Consider the following 20,438-nt stretch of genomic DNA (forward strand, 5'->3'; position numbering starts at 1 on the left):
AGAAGACCAGTTATTCTTTAAAGTATGGTCATTAGAAATACGGAGACAAGCTCATAAAGGAAGGGTTCACACTCTGGCTCTTGGTCACCTGTTTTTACATCCATTCATCAAGCATCACATACTTATTGAGCATCAACTATGGGCCAGACATTGTGTTAGATGTTGGTGAGTCAATGGTACCAGATACACCTCAGAGTCTAACGGAGGAGACAGACATGAAACACATTGTATTAGTGGTCTATTGCTGAATAACAAACTACCACAAAGTGAGCAACTTAAAACAACACACATTTATTATCCCACAGTTTCTGTGGAGAAGGCCATGACTCATTCTTCATACCTTCTCTCAATATTCCCCTTCCCCTCGCTTACTGCCCACGGTTCTTCTTCCCGTAGACTTCCCCCTTGGCCATGGTTTTAGTTCTCTCCCATCCTTCCTTAATTAAACCTCTTTCTGAGGTGAATTGGCCCTGGGAATCTATTTTTTAATTAAATTTATTGCAGTCACAATGGTTAGTAAAATGACATAGGTTTCAAGTGTACAATTCTGTACTACATCATCTATAAATTCCATGGTGTGTTCACCACCCAGAGTCAGTTCTCCTTCCATCACCATACATTTGACCCCCTTTACCCTCATCTACCATTCCCCCACCTCCCTTACACTCTGGTAACCACTAAACTTCTGTTTGTGTCTATGAGTTTTTGTTTCTTTGTCACGTTTCTTTGTTGCTTTCAGTTTTATATCCCACATGTGAGTGAAGTCATATGGTTCTCGACTTTTTCTGTCTGCCTTATTTCACTTAGCATAATAATTTCAAGATCCATCCATGTTGTCAAAAACGGCAGTATTTTATCTTTTCTTATGGCAGAACAGTATTCCAGTGTGTATATACGAGTATACCACATCTTCTTTATCCAATCATCTATCGAAGGACACTTTGGTTGTTTCCATATGTTGGCCACTGGCTAACAGATATATGAAAAAATGCCCTCGGAATTTTCTTGCTCATTGCTACCTTCATGGAAGCAAATCTCACTGGACTCACTTCAGCCACTCAAGTAGGAATGGGATTTTGTGAATTCATCCTCCCCTAGCCACAAGAACATAGGATCATGGATCATTTTCTGTATCTATGTGGCAAGTTCTGCTATTTTGCAAAGTAAAAACCTTTCTGTTTTCCAATTGGCCCCTTCTTTTAGCTATTTCATTATTTTTTAAGGATTTGAGTCAGTTTAACATAGCTAAAAATGGGTAATGCCATCTTTAAAATAATGATTCCTGGAACATCATTGCAAACATTAACATTACAGGAATTTGGGAATTGGGTAGAGTAAAAAGCTGTCCCTGGTTCTGGTAACTTAGCCTGAAAATTTTTGCCCTCCGAATTACTTTCACATAAAAATTGCATTCACATAAAAATGCTTTTGGCAAATCTACATAAAGATGAAGTCCTACAGTGTTTCCCTAAAGTTCACGTGGACTAATTTATTAGTCACTTCCTTGGTATCTTCAGCATCATTCAATGGAAAACTGTTTTTCATTAGAATTTGATATTAAAATATGCTGATTACTTGTAGGGAAATTTATATTTTATCAGATAGCTATTTCACTTTTCCCATTTTGTTTATTCCTAAACAAAGGGTTCTTATTTTTCCCTGCCTTTTCTCATACAAACATTTCCAATTATTACAAATATATCAAGCAGAAAAACATAACCGTATTTTCCATACACTTTACCCATTTTAGGATACAAATTTTCAAGGAACACAGTTCACTAGAAAAGTGTCCACATCCAAAGAAACGCATCAATGGTCCAGAAAGATGAATGAGCATCATTGAAGAGCGGACTTATTACTGGAATTAGTGAGAAACAAAGGTGGATGTGGCAGCAGATACAACTGGAAGTCTGGCCCTATTGCGAGTCATGGAGTTGAAATCCAGGCTTACAGATAAATAGTCTGTTCAGGGTCTTAAATTTTTCTCCCATTTTAAGTGACTGAATGATGGGCCACTACAGGAGTAGCCTCAATATCCCTTTCGTTTGTCATTAGCTTTGTTGTCTCATGTCATCACTTAATTGTTATTTCCCATGTTCAGGACATGATGATCATCAGGGGATAGAATCTAAGCTTTGAGGGTGGTAGCAGCAACCTCCACCTCCTCTTCTGCCTGGGGTTCTCCTTACTGTGCAAACAACATAGTCTATCACCCTTTTAGTAAGCACTTTGTCCTTAAACCCTAACAAGACCCCTCAGAGGCCAGAGTCTCTCAATGTGGCTAATGAGGTGAAAACTCCTACCTAGCCCATGGATAAGCAGTCATGCACTCTCATCTAAGGCACCTTCCTAAAGATCATCCTGGAGATGACAAAAACAGAAGTCACCGATTTCACTTCACCCTTGATAATGAAGTCCCCAGGTCTCATATCCTGTTCTGTCTTCTGCTCTGAGGTATACTCTTAGAAGGAAAACGGACTGGCTTTTATCACAGAAAAGAAGCGAACGGTGCTGGAGTCTCTCTATGAATTTACTAAGTTACAATTCAATTGTGTAAGAATATAAGAAATACCATTTTGGATCAGACTCATTCTGCTAAACAGCTTTTCCAAGAAGTGCTTTGTAAGAGAATATGGGTCTTTCCATCATATCCCTCAAAAATGTTTGGATATTTTCCCAAATGGCTTATGCTTTTTTTAAATAAAGAATAAGAGTCGGGTGGGGTTTTTTGTTTGTTGGTTTGTTTTTAATCAGCTGACCCACTAATCTTCCTTGAAATTTTCTAAACCCTCCTGGAATGACAATGCAACTTATCCAAGTCTGTACAGTTTTGACCAGTGAACATGTAAATGCTTTACATATTCAAAAAATAAAACTAGGGGCCGGCCCGGTGGCTCAGGCAGTTGGAGCTCCATGCTCCTAACTCCGAAGGCTGCCGGTTCGATTCCCACATGGGCCAGTGGGCTCTCAACCACAAGGTTGCCAGTTCAATTCCTCCAGTCCCGCAAGGGATGGTGGGCAGCGCCCCCTGCAACTAAGATTGAACATGGCACCTTGAGCTGAGCTGCCTCCCAGATGGCTCAGTTGGTTGGAGTGCGTCCTCTCAACCACAAGGTTGCCAGTTCAACGCCCGCAAGGGATAATGGGCTGTGCCCCCTGCAACTAGCAACGGCAACTGGACCTGGAGCTGAGCTGCACCCTCCACAACTAAGACTGAAAGGACAACAACTTGACTTGGAAAAACAGGCCTGGAAGTACACACTGTTCCCCCAGTAAAAGTCCTGTTCCCCTTCCCCAATAAAATCTTAAAAAAATAAAATAAAATAAAAAAATAAATAAAACTACATCAAACAGGGAAAAGAAAACCATCCTTAAACTTTAAAACAAACTGAAATGAACTTAAACCAGTATGAAATGGGTTACCTAACCACGCAGAGAAAATAAATATTTTAAGTGACATTAGAACACAGTGTTCTCATGTGAACAATAAGAGCAAAAGGAACTGCAAAGAAACGTTAAACTTCATTCAGAAGTTTTATTGTTATTAGCAATATTGATATTATTATTTTAAAACATTTTAATATATATTATATAAAGCAAACAAGTATGCTAATATTGTCAGAAAGCAAGATTTTCAGTGCAAAAGGAAATAAGTATAAAATTAAGGAAACTAAGTAAAATCCTGTAAAGTTAAATTAGAATTGGAAATATCAATATGAACTCATGCTTGTAAAATGTATCCCCTGAAAGGATCTAGAAACAGGAACATCTCTATGACAATGACCCAGGCTAGAACTCAGAGTTTCATCTCTAAATACAGTTACTCACTAAAAGGAACCAAAAATACTTGGAGAAAGTCTCAAAATTATATTAAGAAAATATGGCAAAGGTGAATAATCATTACATTTAGGTGATGGGTTCTTTGTGGTTGTCTTTTTACTCTTCAGTGTATTTTAAAATTTTTCATTCACAGCATCGAAAGTAAGATATGATCAATAAATCAATAAATAAATTCTCCTCGGACCAATGTCTGAGGATAATACATTTTCAGGCTTATGTACCCATTAGTATTTTAAATATCTTCCAACGTTTCTTCCTTTTCAATAATCCAGTATTTTGCAGTCTGGGAGGCGCATGCCCGTGAGTGTGTGCGTGCACGGGTGCAAGTTACAAGGGAAGAGGAAGGGCAATGTCATGTCTGCCCCCATTCTCACCTGTGAGAGGACACAGACCTCAGGGCACCTAGGTCGCTGTCGACAGCACAGCCAAAGCAGCCTACAGTGGCCTGCAAAGGTCTGCCTGAACTTTCTCCCAAGCCTCCCTCAACGTTTGTTGTGAAGGAAAGTCCACTGCAAAATGAAAATGCGGGACCCCTTGTTTATAAATGATTAAGAATTTCAAAATGGTGATGGCGAAGAGCATTAAACAAATTATGAAAGCTAAGGGTAGGTTCCTGTCTGACTGTCCATGAAGCCAGGAATGATGGAAGAATAAATAATTGTGATAGAGAAATCTCACATTGGTGGGGAGAACTATAAAATGGCGTGAAAGACAGTCTCTCACAGTTATTACAAACTATATATGGGTGTGTGTGTGTGTGTGTGTGTGTGTGTGTGTAGAAGTCCCTCTATTAAATTTTTAGTATAAAATTATATATAATATAACCCTACTATGAAAAACTATATGTAGAAAAGGACTTCAAGGACAATTTAGAAAATATTAATAACGGGTTGTGGCTTCAAAGTTTGTTTTAACCTTCTTTCTATTTTCCTATATTTATCACAACTGGAAATAAGAAAAAAACATTAAAAACTGTTTTCACCCAACACTCTTTACCCACTGGCCAGCTCTGTCTGCTGAAGTGGTAGGGGTTCCAGGCAGTATCAGCCAACCTGGAAACCAGAAAGAAACGTGGCACCTACTTGATCTCAGACTGTCCACATGGCTTCTTCCTAGAGAGGTTGAGCAGATCTTTGCCATATTTCTCTTCAATTGATGCTCTAGGGGAACAGAAGAGAGGGTTATGAGTCCTTCTCAGGGCTGACACTCAGTGAAGACACACGGCACTCCCCTTGCAGACAAAATTGCAGCTTTCACAGTAGAAGCTCAGATATAACACCAGTCTCTAAAATGCAAAACTCCCTCTACGTAACAGGGAAGAATTGTAAAAAGACCAGTGGCCTTCATCTCTAAGGTAGTCTTCTCTAGATAGTAGTCCCTAGGATGACATTACAGCAAAACCAAGCACGGCCCCCTGACCAGCACAGGCTACTACATTACAGACAAAATTTGCAAAACTACGATCCAATGAGCCATATATATATACATATATATATACGTATATATATATATACGTATATATATATGTATATATATATATAGTATATAGCCGTGTTTCCCCAAAAGTAAGACCAGGTCTTGTATTAATTTTTGCTCCAAAAGACGCATTCGGGCTTATGTTCAGGGGATGTCATCCTGAAAAGTCATGCTAGGGCTTATTTTCCCGTTAGGTCTTATTTTCGGAAAAATAATTATATAATATAATTATATAATATTAATTATATAAAATAATTATATAATATATATAATATATGATATACATATATGTGTATATAATATACATATTACACATAATACATATATGTGTGTGTGTGTTTCTTTAGTGAAGGGAGAGTTCCATCAAATGCACTTAGACCCACCCCTCCTCCCATCTTCTCTGAGAGTTCCCTTTCATACAGTTTGGCGAATATAATCAATAATATTGTAAAGATTTCGTAGGGGTTCAGATGGGCATTTGTCTTATTAGGGAGACCACTGCATGAACTGTGTAGTTGTCTGCACTGTACACCTAAAGCTGAATATTATGGAATGTCAACCATAATTAAATATACATATGAATATATACGTGTATATGGTCACGGGATGTGGAGTACAGCACAGAGAAAAGAGTCAGTGGAATTGTAACAGCTGTATACGACATCAGAGGGGTAGTAGATTGGGGGAGGAGGGTTATCACTTTGTGAGGGGTATACATGTCTAACTATTATATTGTTTTGTAAACCTGAAACTAATAATAAAAAAAAGTACCCTTTCACCATCCTATAGAGTTCCTCATTCACAGTCAATTCAAATACGTAACTGAATTGTACCAAAGAGGGGAATTTAAGAATATAAACTCTGCAGTCAGTGTGTCTCATGAAGGCAACTGATCATTATTTGGTGTAGCATGAATAAGTCTGTTAACACACTAAATATAACCCTTTCATCCCCTCTTTTCCCTCTCCCCTTTGCTCTTTGTGTCCCGGCCCCAGCCTTATTTAAACCATTCTATCAGGTGACGGATTTTTAGTCATGTCTACCCCACTTTCTTCAAATTAAAAAAGAAGTACACAAGTAATAAATGAATACATTCTCCCTGCAAGAGATTCAAACAATATGAAATTGCATGGACTAAAACGTGAAAGTCTCCCTTCATGCTCTTGCCCAACCCGACCTCTGTCCCCAGGGGTAGCCACGGGTAAGCTTAATACGGATCTCGCCCGTGCTTTCTCTCTGCATTTACATATCCTTATCTTACCTATACATAACTTTTTAGGATTACATAATTGAGATCATTCCATTCTTTGCTGTTCTGTTTTCCAGCGATTAACATATCATGTAGTACTTTCCTTATCAGTAATACAAAACCATGTTCATAACACGGAGCTTTCATAGTTCAGGGTCCCCCTATTTGTTTCAGTTTTCACTACCAAAATAAAGGTAAAGCAACATCCTTGGACAGATATCCATGGGCATCTCTGAGAGTGTTTCTCCAAGACTGAACTTCTGAGAAAGTGGGTTTTACTGAAAAAGAGGGATATGCATTTTAAATTTTGGAAAATAGTGTCAAATGGCCCTCCAATAAAGCCCTTTCAATTTATACTTCCACAAGTATATAAGAGTTCCCATTCCCAGAAACCCTCACCCACACTGGATATTAACAATCTTTTTAAATTGTTATCAGTCTGGGGAAAGACGCAAAAAAAAAAAAAAAGGAAGGATCTCATTTTAATTTTCATTTCCCTGATTTCTAGTGTGGTTGTGCATCCTTTTCTGTTTATTGGACATCTGTAGCTCTTCTCTAAGTTACACATCCATATCATCTCAATTTTTAAATTGTGTTTTGCATTTTTCCTATTATTTGGTATTAGTTCTTTATGTTATGAATATTAATACTTATTCTTACATATGTTACAAAGTTTCTCCCATTCTGTCATTTGTCTTTTCTAAATAATGACTTGATCCATTTTATTAAGATAATATGTGCTCATTATTTTAAATAACTAGCTCAAAAGAAAAATATAAAGAACAAAGGAACCAACTGTCCCAAATTCCACAAACTAAAAATAATTAGTATTCAGAACTTTCACGTGGCTCACCATGTTTGCAGGATACTGGGTTGCAATCCTTTCCCCACCTCCCCAGTAAATACTTTTTGGTAACGAAACAATAAAAATAAAAATAAATAATTAGTATTAACATTTGGTGCTGATTGTATTGTACATTTCTTTATGCAGGTTTGCAGATAAGATGGAAGATAAGTAAGGCATAAATCATTGTAAAAGAATGAGACCATACTCTACATGTTTTGTTTTTTTTTTTAAATAGGCTATTAAACTTGATTTTACTTGAATTTCATAGAAGAAAAGGAAACTGAAGTGAAACTGAAGGAATTACTGAATTTCAAGTAATTGTTTCTTTACCACAGGAAAAATTAACTCCTAAAAGATCCTTCTGAAGTTAAAAAAAAGAAGTTTATGAAAGTAAGAGGATTGAGACATTAAGATATTTAACTACTTCTTTCAGTTTTAGACAAGTGTTAGATGTGTGACAGCACACTGAAAGGATCAGCTGGTGAGCACTGTTGTACTTCCACTTCTTCTACATATTTTACATTTTTACTTCATTTGTATTTATAACACATTCTGTTCTCCAATCATAATTCCTCCTGGTTGCTTAGTCTTAACTATTTATTTAAATAGGTTTGATGTTCACCACCAGTTCCATTACCACTGCTTATCCATCTGTAAGCTTTGAGTTTTGGTTCATTTCTTGGTTGACTGAATTTCATCACTGTGTGTGGTCTTTTGCCAAAATGGCTCTGGGGCAGGAGGGAGGGGTCAGTATTTCTTGAATTCTTTCATACATGAGACCATTTATCTGTAGCCTTGATATCTGAGTGACAACCTTCCTGGTGTAATGAATGTTCTTAAACTTTCTCTCAGAACTCTGCTGAGGTTGTTCCACTAGTATCTGTTATTGTAGAGAAGCCGGGGCCATGCTGGTTCCCTGCTGCCCATTTCTGTATAGGTACCTTGTGTTGTGTTTTGTTTTTCCTTCCTGGATACTTGAAGAGTTCTTTCTTCAATTCAATAACTCAACCAGGCTGTATGTTAATGTTGATTCTTATGTAATCATAATCAATATTGATTACTCTCTATCAAGGTTTCCTAGTTTATGGTGTGTCCTTCAGAGCTATGTAGTTCTTCATTTCATAAAAATTTTCCTGGATTATACCTCTGAATATTTTTACTGTTTCCTTTGGTAAATCTTGTAGTTGGGATCAGTTACCCAGATGTTGGACTGGTTTTGTCTATCTGTTCTTTTGTTATGAGCCGTGGTTCTTTGGCTCCTTTTTTCATATTTCCTCCTTCCCCTTCCCTCCCCCCTTTTTCCCTCCCTCTCTGCCACCCTTCCTTTTGTTGGTCAAGGTATTTTTGCATGGTTGTGGTGTCATTTGTGTTCATCTTGCTCTGGGTACCATGGGCAACCTTATCTATTTGCTCTAAGACTAAGAAAGTGCATTCTCCTTCATGCCCTTCTGATCTTATATCGTACTTCCCTTCACTACCTTCACTACTACAGTTTGAGCAAGAATCCTGTTTTTTCTTGAGCCTTTACTCTTGGATTCTATTTCTAAAAATTTTGCCAGCTCCTAGTAATGTAGAGTGAAACGCACCTGAAAGTGACTCTAATTGTAAGAAAGGATGCAGTTTAACTCCCTAGAAACTACAGTATTTCTACCTTTCTGAATCTCTGTTCACAACACAGTAGTCTCCCCCTTCTCCCCAGGGATCTCCAAGATCCCAAGTGGACACCTGAAACCATGGATAGCATCAAATCCTATATATAATACGTTTTTTCTTATATATACATACCTTTTCACTTAAAGGAAGCACTTTATGGCTTCTTCCTGGCATACTTGAATTGCCACCATCACTACTCTTGCACTTTGGGGCCATTATTAAGTAAAAACACAGTTACTTGAACACAAGTACTGTGGTGCCATAATAGTCAATCTGATAACCGAGATAGTTACTAAGCAACTAACAGGCAGGGAATGTATACAGCATGGATATGCTGGACAAAGGGATAATTCATGTCCCAGGCTCCTGGGATGGAGCAGGACAGTGTGAGATTTCATCACTCTACTCAGAACAGCGTGCAATATAAAATTTATAAACTGTTTATTTCTGGAATTTTCTATTTCATATTTTTGGACTGTGGTTGACCATGGGTAAACGAAACCGCAGAAAGCATAACCACAGATAAGGGAGGACTGGATTAGCATATCTACATAAAAATTTATGACACTCTACAATGAACATTTAATATTTTTACATGTAAAAAGATGTTAAGGCCATTTTCACTAAAATATTCATATGAGCATATTTAAAATGTGCATGTATTTTCTCCTTTCAGGATTATATTCATTAAGACTTCTCGGGCTGGCCAGATGTCTCAGTTGGTTAGAACGTGAACTCCCAACAACAAGGTTGCCGGTTCAACTGCCGCACAGGATGGTGGGCTGCGCCCCCTGCAACTAAAGATTGAAAACGGCGACTGGACTTGGAGCTGAGCTGCGCCCTCCACAACTAGATTGAAGGACAATGGCTTGGAGCTGATGGACCCTGGAGAAACACACTGTTCCCCAATATTCCCCAATTAAAAAAAAAAGTCTCCTTGGAGTGGAGGGTGGCTGGGTGGAGAGAAGGCAAGAAGGATTAAACAACTAACTAAATAAAAACTATTAAAAAAAAAAAAAAAAACTTCTCAATAATCTTTTGTGGTTTCTAGGAAGAGAAATTACTGAATCCCTTTCTTATGAGATGAAGGTACCATGAATCGGAACACACCATAGACAGCATCTGAGCCCCATGGAAAGTCCTAGAACCTGGGGAGTAATGAGTCCCAGTAAGCACAATGGTATGCTCTTTGGAGAAAGCAGGGGCTTTAATGGAGGTGAAACTACAGCGTCATCCTCATAAAATCAGGGGAACAACCATGAAATTGAGAAGATATTTCCCCAGCAATTGGAAAGTAGTGGAGTCTAGGGGCCTGTAGCCAATGAAGGAATCTAGGACTTCGCAAAAATTATCCTGGAAAAGATAAGCCTTTACCTAGATCGCCCTTCTACCATCTATCCACATTTTCCCTCTCATCTGTTCATCAGTTTGTCATTTATTAAACATTGACTATGTGCCAGGCATCATATTAGGAGAATATAGAGATGACTGAAACACGAGAGCTGCCTAGAGGAGCTCATAATCCGGTCAGGGGAGAGATGTAAACCAATACTTTCGTTCACCAGCAGGTAACGAGGGCCATGATGAAAATGTACAAAACAGTAGAGGAAACAGAAGAGGGAATACTATTCCTCTAAGCATTTAGCTGCCTACACTTCCTTCACAAAGCCCTCCCTGAAAACTCCAGCTCACGTTTACCCCTCCCCTATTCAAACTCCCACACCAGGCATAATTCATGTGCCATTTCCCCTTCAGTGACCCACAGCAAACGCTGTCAGATCTGGCCTTTTCCATCAGGTCTGCATTCCCTCAGGATGATCCTCAACCCAGTGCTCCAGGCAGCTCCAAGGTCAGAGTGGGTGTGTAAGAGGAAATCCTTTTGCTATAAAACCTGACACTTAGATATCTTGCTCATTTTTGCTGTATATGCCAAGCACAGTACCTTGCCTGAATTATCAATTCTTTGAAAAGGACAACGTTGTTAGATCCAGAGGGGAGCTTATAGAACATCTAATACAACCCCTTTGTTTTACAGAGGAGGAAACTGAGAAAGGTGTAGGCCCTTGATTAGTACCACCACTGGCTACTGAGGAAGCCAGGGTTAGAAGACTCAGGTGTCTGGCCTCTCATCCCAGTACTCTACTTCCCTTGTAGATCTCAGCTTCTAGCCCATTCCATTGGGTACGGGTACATTGGGTACATGTTAATGTCATGGGTTGAATTATATCCCCCTCCTTCCAAAAAGATGTTAAAGTCCTTACCCCCAGTATTTCAGAACACGACTTTATTTGGAAATTGGATCGTTGCAGATGTAATTAGTTGAGCTTACACTGGAGTAGGTTGGACCTTTAACCCAATATGGCTGGTGTCCTTATAAGAATATGGCAGGAAGACTCAAAAGAAGAATGTCATGTGACGATGGAAGAAGAGACTGGAGTCAGCAGCTGCAAACCAAAGAGCACCAAGGATTTCCAGCAACACTAGAAACTAAGAAAAAGACATGGAACAGACTCTCTCCTAGAGCTTTCATGAGAGCATAATCTTACAGACATCTTGATTTTGGATTTCTGGCCTCTAGATTGAGAGAATAAGTTTATGTTGTTTCAAGCCACACAGATTGTGGCAATTTATTACGAGAGCCCTTGGAAACTCATGCAGTACACAGTGGCTTGACTGTAACTTGACCACAGGATGCTAACGTCTAAGGAAATCTGTCATTCCCACCCTGGCAATCTGTCCTTCTTAAGCCCATCCTGAGAGATAGCTGACCCATTGTGAGAATCCCAGAATGAGATCTGTAACCAGGGCAAGCTGACCTCACCCTAAAAAGGAACTCTGGAATGTACAGGAGCTCATGGAAAGAGCACAGAGTCCCAAGGCACTGGGGCTGGGGATCCCCCAGTCTCTAGGTATAACTGCTAACCTACAAATGGTTCAGAATTCCAGGCATAAAAGTTCTACAACATGCTTCCCTCCTCCCTACTCGGGACTGTGTTGCAACACACTATTAAGAAAGCTGACTTGGCCACCAAGTTCCTGGAGAAACCCCCTTTCAGAGAATATACCCAGTCATCTTAGGAGACCATTAAGTAAAGTGGGAAAAACCATTAGACATGGGGTTAATAGAAATCCTGGCTTCATTACTTATGGCTTTTGTAATCTTGGTAAGTCATTGAAACCCCTACTAAACCTCACATTTCTTATCTGTAAAATGGAGCTAATGATATATTCCCTACCTACCTTCTAGGGTTAATGTAACAATATTAGCAATGGGGACCCTTTACCCACCACTTATTGTTTACCAGGTAGGGTATGAGGCATACTGGAGTGGTTAACCGCACAGATCCAGGGGCCAATTTTCCTAAGTTTGAAACCAGATCCATCCCTGATTACCTGTCTGACCTTAGGCAAGTCACATCACCTCCCTGAACCTCAGTTTCTTCAATTGTAAAATAGGGATGATAAAACTTGCCATACAGGGTTTTTATGAGAATTAAATGAGCTATAACATATGCAAAATACACAGTAGCTTGCTTGTATCTAGCACACCTTCGATCAATGGCAACTGTGAATAAATCACACTTACTCACCCCCCAGCTATCCTCTGCAGTATGATTGTCCTCGTTTTCATATTTCTCATTTGCTGCTCAGAGCAAGAGCTCAGTATGTAATGTCTGGCCCCATCTGAGGCTTGGGCTACCAGGGACAAGATAGGTTCATTTTAATTGTTACCCTGTGGATGACCTCAGACTGGAGTGTTTGGTAGAATGCTTCCTTTAAAGAAAAAAAGAGGAAAATTTGACCTGGACTTTATTTATTTATTTGTTTTTTAAGGAGGGCCCATGCGGGGAGCGAACTGGCAAACTTGGTGCTACCAGCACCATGCACTAACCAACTGAGCTAACCAGCCACCCCAACCTGGACTTTAAAGGATGAGGAGGATTTACTTAGGCATCGAGGACAAAGGACATTCCAGGTGGAGAAATAATGGAGTAAAGATGTAGAGGCAGAGACACCCAAAGTATGCTTCCTAATAAACCAGTCTGGCTGGAACAGAGAGAGTCGTGTAATGAGTAAGAATGTATGAAACAGAAGAAAAGGGAGAGGGAGAGAAGGTCTCTGTGCTGGAAACAAACCCATCCTATCCTTCGGCCCAGACTTGATGAGTCATAAATACAGGGTCTGAGTGAGACCTTTGGAGCTGTTCTAGATTCTGTCACTTTCTAGGTTCCCAGGTAAATTACTTATCAAACCTCATTTAAAAAGCTACAGTTCCCTGCAAAGACAATGGAGATAATAATACCTCATGCAGTTGATGTGCGTCAAAGGGGAATATTTCAAAGGAATGTATAAACTCCAACGTTACAGTAATAGAGGTACTGAGACAAAGCTCCTAGCACTGCACATAGCAAATGCTTCATATGTGGCTGTTATTATGTAGCTACTCAGACGTTGATACAATGGTCATCATCTTTCTCATCATGCCTCTCTAGCTGGTAGAAGGGTAAACAAGGCAAACTTGCAATTTGCTGATGGATTGTTTGTTACTCTGTTTTGTTACTTACTTGCTATGTTACAATAAGTCATCCAGGACTTACTGGGGACTGATCAGCTACAGAGCATGTGCTAAGACATGGCCCAGGGATCAGCAACACAGATGAAAGATCAGGAGCACTCCTGCCCACTCCAGGGCAGCATCTGACACTACACCTTGCATTGGGGTGATTGTTCTGTCCATCCTCAAATGAGGGTAAATGGATTGACTGCAATCTATCAGGGTATAAGCAAGGAAAAGGATACTTCCTAGTTTCCATAATGGAGGTAAAATGTGGCATGGAGGGTCATAGTCCCGGATTCCATCCAGGGGACAGTGTTCACGCTCGAGGTGCAGTATCTGTCCCTTCCCTTTGTTGTTCCCGGGCAGGTTAAGTCACCAGAAATTCCAGAGAGGTCTATGGTAGGACTTTGACACTTTGGGTGGGGATGTCCCAAAACTAGGATATAAGGCATATTTAGCCACATAATATAAAATTTTTATAAATGTATGTGCATCACACTTGATGAACTCAAAATAATAAACAATTGTGACAGACGGCTGTTATCTTTGCCCAGGTTTGTATGTGTTTTGCCTCTAGCCCATATGGATACGCCAGGGTTCCACATGACATTTACGGCAGTTCAGTAAAATAATGCTCAAGACCCAAGGAGGACACGTCAGCAACATCAGACTATGGCCCAGACTCAACAGACCAAGTTCCAGGTCCCACAAGCACCTCACCCTCCTCAGAGCAAGAGGAAAGGCTGGACCCCCCAAAACCTGAAGAGGACGGTACTTCTTCACACGAGTCATCCCTGGACCGGACACGGTGAGGACATGGGTACTCTCTCCTCAGCGGCAGCAGCCTCCTTCACGCAAGCACACTGCCAGGAAAGGAAAACCAAAGACCAGGCAGGCTCCTTGCTCAGGTGCCCCAAATGCCCACACTCAGGGCGTACATACAGATCTGACTCTCTGACCTGATGCCAGCAGGTTCTTCCTCAAAATCAGAGCACATGGGACTGGTTTCAGTTACTCTGAAACTCCTGGAGAAAAATGACCATATACTAGAAATACAGTATAAATATATAATCCTTTTTAATGTACATGTATTTTTTTCCTCTTTCCCATATATTTTTGTGAAACATTGTAATAGTGAGGTCTTAGCTTCTGGGTTCTATTTGGACTTGCGTTTTTCAAACTGTGGATCATAACCCACTTGGGAACTATAAATCAATTCAATGGGTCATGACTAGCATTTTTTAATTAAAGAGAACTGCATAAATTATAGGGTAGTAATGTTTAATTAAACTTTTTTTTATGCATGTATGTACTGGGTGACAGTGTAAAATTGCTTTCTTTTTCTTTTTTTAACTTTTCTCCCCGCTTCTTCTGCCTCTCCCCCCCCAACTCCAGTTCAAGCCATTGTTTCTCAGTCTAGTTGTGTAGGACACAGCTCCTTGACCCCTGCTGGTGTTATGAGCCTTGCGCTCCCCCTGGCTGGGGCAGTCGGTCACTGGTCGCCCACTCACGGCAGCTCACGGCAGCTCTCACCAGCTGCCGGCCACTCACACTGGCCACCGGCCGCTCACGGCAGCCCAGCTCCAGGGAGGGTGTTGTTCATAATCTTAGCTGTAGAGGGCGCAGCTCACTGGCCCATGTGGGAATCGAACTGGTGACCTCAGCGTTAGGGGCACTGCGCTTCAACCACCTGAGCCACTGGGCCAGCCCCTACTTTTTTTTTTTTAATTAAAGTTTATTGGGGTGACAATGGTTAGTAAAGTTACATAGGTTTCACGTGGTAAAATGTATTTCTACTGAGGGTTACATTCAAAAAAAAATGTGAACACTGCTGATTTATACCACCATCCCATTGTGCCAGGGGACCCTTGGACGGTCCTGCCTGGGTAGTGGAAGCTTCGGCCATTAACCAACACCTCCTTCATGGATGAATGGCAAGGCTCTTTCATTTCCAGGAAAAAATGTATAAAAGCCCTAACAAAAGCCCTAACTAAAGGAACACAAAAGCAAGGGGTGTCCTGTGTCTCTATCTCCTGCCTGGTCATGGACCACTTGATTGCTTGCTACTTTGACAGAGCTCTGTTGAAAAAAGGAGGAAGCCTGCCTCCAGTGCCCACCAAGAGAAAGGAAAGTTGTAACTTGATGTCACCACCTTCAACCATCTTGTGTAGAAGAGAGAGGCTGATCCCTCAGGGGAGGAGGTGCAGTGACCAGCTCCATGGAGCCTGGCAGTGGACAGACCTCTCTCTGTCCACGCCTCCTGAGATGCACAGAGTGGCCTTCGAATCAGTTCAAGGAGAGAGGCCACACCATCCGTGTGAGCTCGCTGTGACCTAATGTTCTCTTGAATAGAAAATAAGGAGACTTGACTGAAAACACTTTGATGCCTGCATCTCCAAAATATGAGTCTCTCACTCACTGCCTGACAAATAGGACCCGTTAATTATATTGGGACCCACCAACGGAGTGCATCTTTGGCCAAAAATTCCCCTAAAGCAACTCCTTTATCCAGAATCACTGGGAAATGGAGTATTCTGGATGAATAAGATTTCCACAAAATGAACTCACACCATTAAGTATAGAATTAAAAAAAAAAAAAAAAAACATTTTATCCATTAAAAAAAAAAATAAAAGGGGGAAAAAAATCCTCTGAACCAAGCCAGCTCTCCCTACCACCAAGCTCTGCTTCCCTCTGGAGTGCTATGATGTGTCCTGTATTTTTGTCACTGCTCCCTGACCCCCAGTGGTCTCTGAGGCAGGCACTGCCCCACCCCCCTCCGCCACATGGGTCATTCTCATTCTCATCTCCAAGTTTGCTGTTCCCCCACAGATATCTGGATACCTCCACCTGTCAAATCCACCTCACCCACCAAGGGCCACCTCAAGGATCTCCTCCTCCATGAAGCCCACCCCACCCCCTTTTTTGGCCTGTGCTCCACAGTCTCCCTCTCCCGTGAGGTCTTTCAGTGCCATGGGTATCACACAACTTAATGTTTTGTTATATTTTGTTTGCTGCTTCACTCCAACTGGTTTCTAAGAACTTTAGGACAAAGATACCATTTAGTGCTTGGGGATTTTTCCATAACGTACAGCAAAGGGTCTTGTGAACCATTAAACACAAACAAGAAACAGTGACTTGTTCCTTGTTTGTATGGGAGCATTTTGTCCTCCCCTCTGTCTTCGGAGAGGAAACAGCATGTACCTTTCTTTTAAAAAGTCTTCAAACTCTTTGCAGTTCTTGCGGCCATTGTTCAGATGCTGGATGATGCTGTCATAGCCAACGGTGCTGAGAATGTCTGGACTCTGGTGAAGAAAACGACAGCGTGTCAGACCAGGAGCAGTGCAGACAGAAGCCCTGAGGCCTGAAGCGCTGGGGGAAGCTGGCAATGGGAAGTTCCTGAAATGCGTCATTACCTCCAAGACATATGTGACCAAAACGAACAAAATAGAAGAAGTAAGAACGCAAAGAGCTGTGGAAGGGTTTCTAAAGTTATGAAACTGAAGGACCACAAAACAGGAAGGAAGTGACAGAGGATTGAGAGGCACATGGATGAAGGAGCTGCCCTGGCTCAGGCCCCAGTCCGGGCCCCCACCTGGGCCCTGCATCAGTCCAGGACTGAGAACAGGAATCGGGCCCACTCTCCATCCAGCCTTCTGCGGAGTGCTCCTTCATCCTGCTGCACGGGAACTCTCTCACACTACAGGCCCCTTTTAACAGGGGCTATACAAGGTTCGCTTTGTCCTTAAACATGTCACAAAACTTGACCATGACATCTCTTCCCATAGCCAATAAGCCCCATCTGAGGGTGGAAGGTATGGCTGCAAAGGCCAAGCAACCTTGAGCCAGGAGCCAGGAGCCAGGCCCCAGGAGTGGGAGAGGGAAGCTGGCTTTCCATGGGGAAGCACAGAGGGGAGCCCACCAGCCAGCATGCTCTGCATAGGTCACTGGGCCCAACTTGTGGAAAAGGATCTTTTTTTTTAATTTTAAATTAGCAGTGTGTTCCTATTTTATTCTACTATGTGCTCCGAGGTTGGAGGAAGTTGCCTAAGTCTCTCAAAGCAGTAGAGCACAGATGCAGTGTATTTTAAAAATCAAAGTCTCAGGGCCGGCCCGGTGGCTCAGGTGGTTGGAGCGCTGTGTTCCTAATACCGAGGTCGCCGGTTCGATTCCCACATGAGCCAGTGAGCTGTGCCCTCTACAGCTAATATAGAACAACGGCTCTCCCTGACTCTGGGCTGCCATGAGTACCGTGTGCTGCTACAGGTGTGGTCTACTGTGAGCTGCCATGAGTGGCCTTACCGACGCCTGGCAACTGACTGCCTGGGGGGGGCTCGCACGAGGCTCATAATCCCAGCATAGGCCTGTGGCCTGTGTCCTACACAACCAGACTGAGAAACAACAGCTTGAACTGCGGTGAGTGTAGGGGCAGGGAGGTGGAAGAAGGGGAAAAAAAAATCGAAGTCCCCTCAGCTCCCCAAACCAAAAGCTCAGGGGTTCTAAAGAATATCCCCTAAAGTGTCCCCTAATGAATCTGGTTTCTATAGTACAAAAGGTTGCATAACTCAGATTCCAGTCCTTCAGTGGGGGTGGAGGGGTGGGGGTGGGGGAGTGGGGGGGGTCGTTTGGCTGCCTCGGAAAGTGCCCTGTTCTGGGAGATCTGAGCTCCCCCACTCCCAACCCAGCCAAGGCAGACCATCCCTTCCCAGCCCCCAGTCTGCAGAGGGAGGAGTGGCTGTTGAGTAGTGGTGGGGGACACCAGAAGGACCTCTCTACCAGAAAAAGCAGGATTCCTCTCTGCCCTTTGTTGCCACTAGTCATGGCCTGGCTGACCAGACAGTGGTCCCAAAGAAACCTGGCAGGACCAAGGTCTGAGCCTGATTTCAAAATGGCATTCGTTAACTAAACTGGCCGTAACTCACTGCAGTTTTAAAACAATTATTATAATAAATTTTACCCTTGGGCATATAGATAAATCGAAGTTAAAAATACATTTAATTCCATGGGTTCTGGCTGTGGTTTGAGCATAAATGAAAGCCTTGGGAAGCCTAAAGAAATAGCGCCCACCAAAGCTTCACTTCCCCACCCACCCCCTCCATACTCACTCTTCTGTCCCAGCAGGTAGGCTGCTTACTGCCCCCCAAAATGCAGTGCTCAGTGATAACTCTAAGATGATGTTTATATTACCCCCAAATCTAGCCCGCAAACCCCAAGTTTTCTGGAAGCCTTCTCTGAGTAGCTCCAATGCTCCCTGCTCTGGATTCTCCAAATGCTCAGCTCCTGAATTTGCTGTTTGGTGTCCCCCACATGAGTAGCCTTGCTGTTCCAGGCTTACTTCAAGTGACTGTGGCTTCTTCCATGTCTTGGACCACTCCTGCACACATACCCCCCCAAAAAAAATTCAGCTTAACTAGTAAACTTCTCTAGGATAGAAATGCCCAGCATGTTCTCAGCCAGATACGTTAGAAGAGAAAACAAAAACTCTTGCGTGAATGAATAGGTCCAGAGGGTCAATATCAATGATGGTTTATAGAAAGAAGTGCTTTGCTCTTCCCAGAGAAAGACAGTGGGTTCTTTGTTTTATGATACTCATTTGGAAAAGGTGGTTTCCTTTTTCATAATTTAGGGTGCAGACATTCTTCGAGCTAGACAGGGAGGGTGGAGCTAGACCAAGTTTTCCTAGAAACAAACCAAATCACCAGGCCTCTTGGCTGCCAGCCTTAAAAAATCAGAATTGCTGCTTCAGAGGACTGACGGGGCTACAGAGGCAACAAAGACAAGAAATCCCCAAGAGAAAACAAAGAGTGCCCAAGGCCAAGTTCAAAGTTGTGGAGGACGTGGCCTGGAAACTCCTTCCTATGTTACTCACAGAGCATGGGTGGTAACCTCTGACTGGCAGAAGTCAAAACAGGAGGGCCAACTAGGAAAGAACGCTACCTGAGCACCAAGATGGCATTATAGACCTGCCATCAGAAGTGAGTATGCCAAACCATAAACCCAGTATCTTTGGCTTGGTAATCAGAGCCCTCTACACATTATATCTTACTTCTCTTCCTCAGCTTTTTTCTTCCCTGTCCTCCAAATAAGCAGTGTACATTTCCACTCCACGACATTTGCACAGGCTTTTCCCTCCGACAATGGGAACGGCATCTCCTCTTCACTTAAATCTCACCTCTGCTCAGGGCCAGTTCAAATCCCATTTCCTCTCTGAAGTCTTCCTCAAATAATTCACCCTATACTCTCTTCTCCTTCTTCTGAATGCCTGGAGTGTTGTATGCCTGCTCCTCTCATTTGGCTCTTATTATACATTATCTTGTGTCTTTACTGAACAGCTTTTAAAAAATTAGTTAACTTCTTAAAGAGTATCTGGATTATACCCAACCTTTATCACCCACAGTAATTTCTACCTTAATGTTGCTTGAGAAATGTCTGTTAACTGTATACCAACTACAGACAAGGAACTGAAAAGGCTGCAGAGCCAGCATAAGATAGAGTTCTTGCAACCAGGGCGCCTATTACTCATTTAGGGATTCAGTAAAAAACAGGTACATAAAACAAGGTGTATGCACAAGGAAAATTAGAGACTAAAATAGTATATAAGATATGACAAATGAGGTAGAAAAGAGAGAATGAACTAGGGTCATCAGAAAAGAAAAGAAATAAGTTTTAAATTGAGTCTTTTAAAATGACTGGGATTCACCCAAGAAATCAGAAAATATTTCAAACCAACTGATAGTGAAGAAAACAACACATCAAAATCTGTGAGATGCAGCAAAACAGCGCTTATACCATATGGAAGTTTATAGCTCTACATGCT

At 41.7% G+C, this 20,438-nt stretch overlaps 1 protein-coding gene across 1 annotated transcript in view; it reads right to left on the reverse strand.

Annotated features, from left to right (window-relative positions):
• The window catches only part of PSTPIP2 (proline-serine-threonine phosphatase interacting protein 2), a 75,738-nt gene that overhangs the window by 20,476 nt on the left and 34,824 nt on the right, over positions 1–20,438 (reverse strand). The window contains exons 2-3 of the mRNA XM_033087851.1: positions 16,826–16,926; positions 4,923–5,000 (exon numbers count right to left, since the gene is read on the reverse strand). Of these exons, the coding sequence (XP_032943742.1) occupies positions 4,923–5,000; positions 16,826–16,926 (179 nt within the window). The remainder of the gene's footprint in view (positions 1–4,922; positions 5,001–16,825; positions 16,927–20,438) is intronic.

Source organism: Rhinolophus ferrumequinum, chromosome 19 (genome assembly GCF_004115265.2).
Source record: "Rhinolophus ferrumequinum isolate MPI-CBG mRhiFer1 chromosome 19, mRhiFer1_v1.p, whole genome shotgun sequence".
NCBI classification, from domain to species: domain Eukaryota; kingdom Metazoa; phylum Chordata; class Mammalia; order Chiroptera; family Rhinolophidae; genus Rhinolophus; species Rhinolophus ferrumequinum.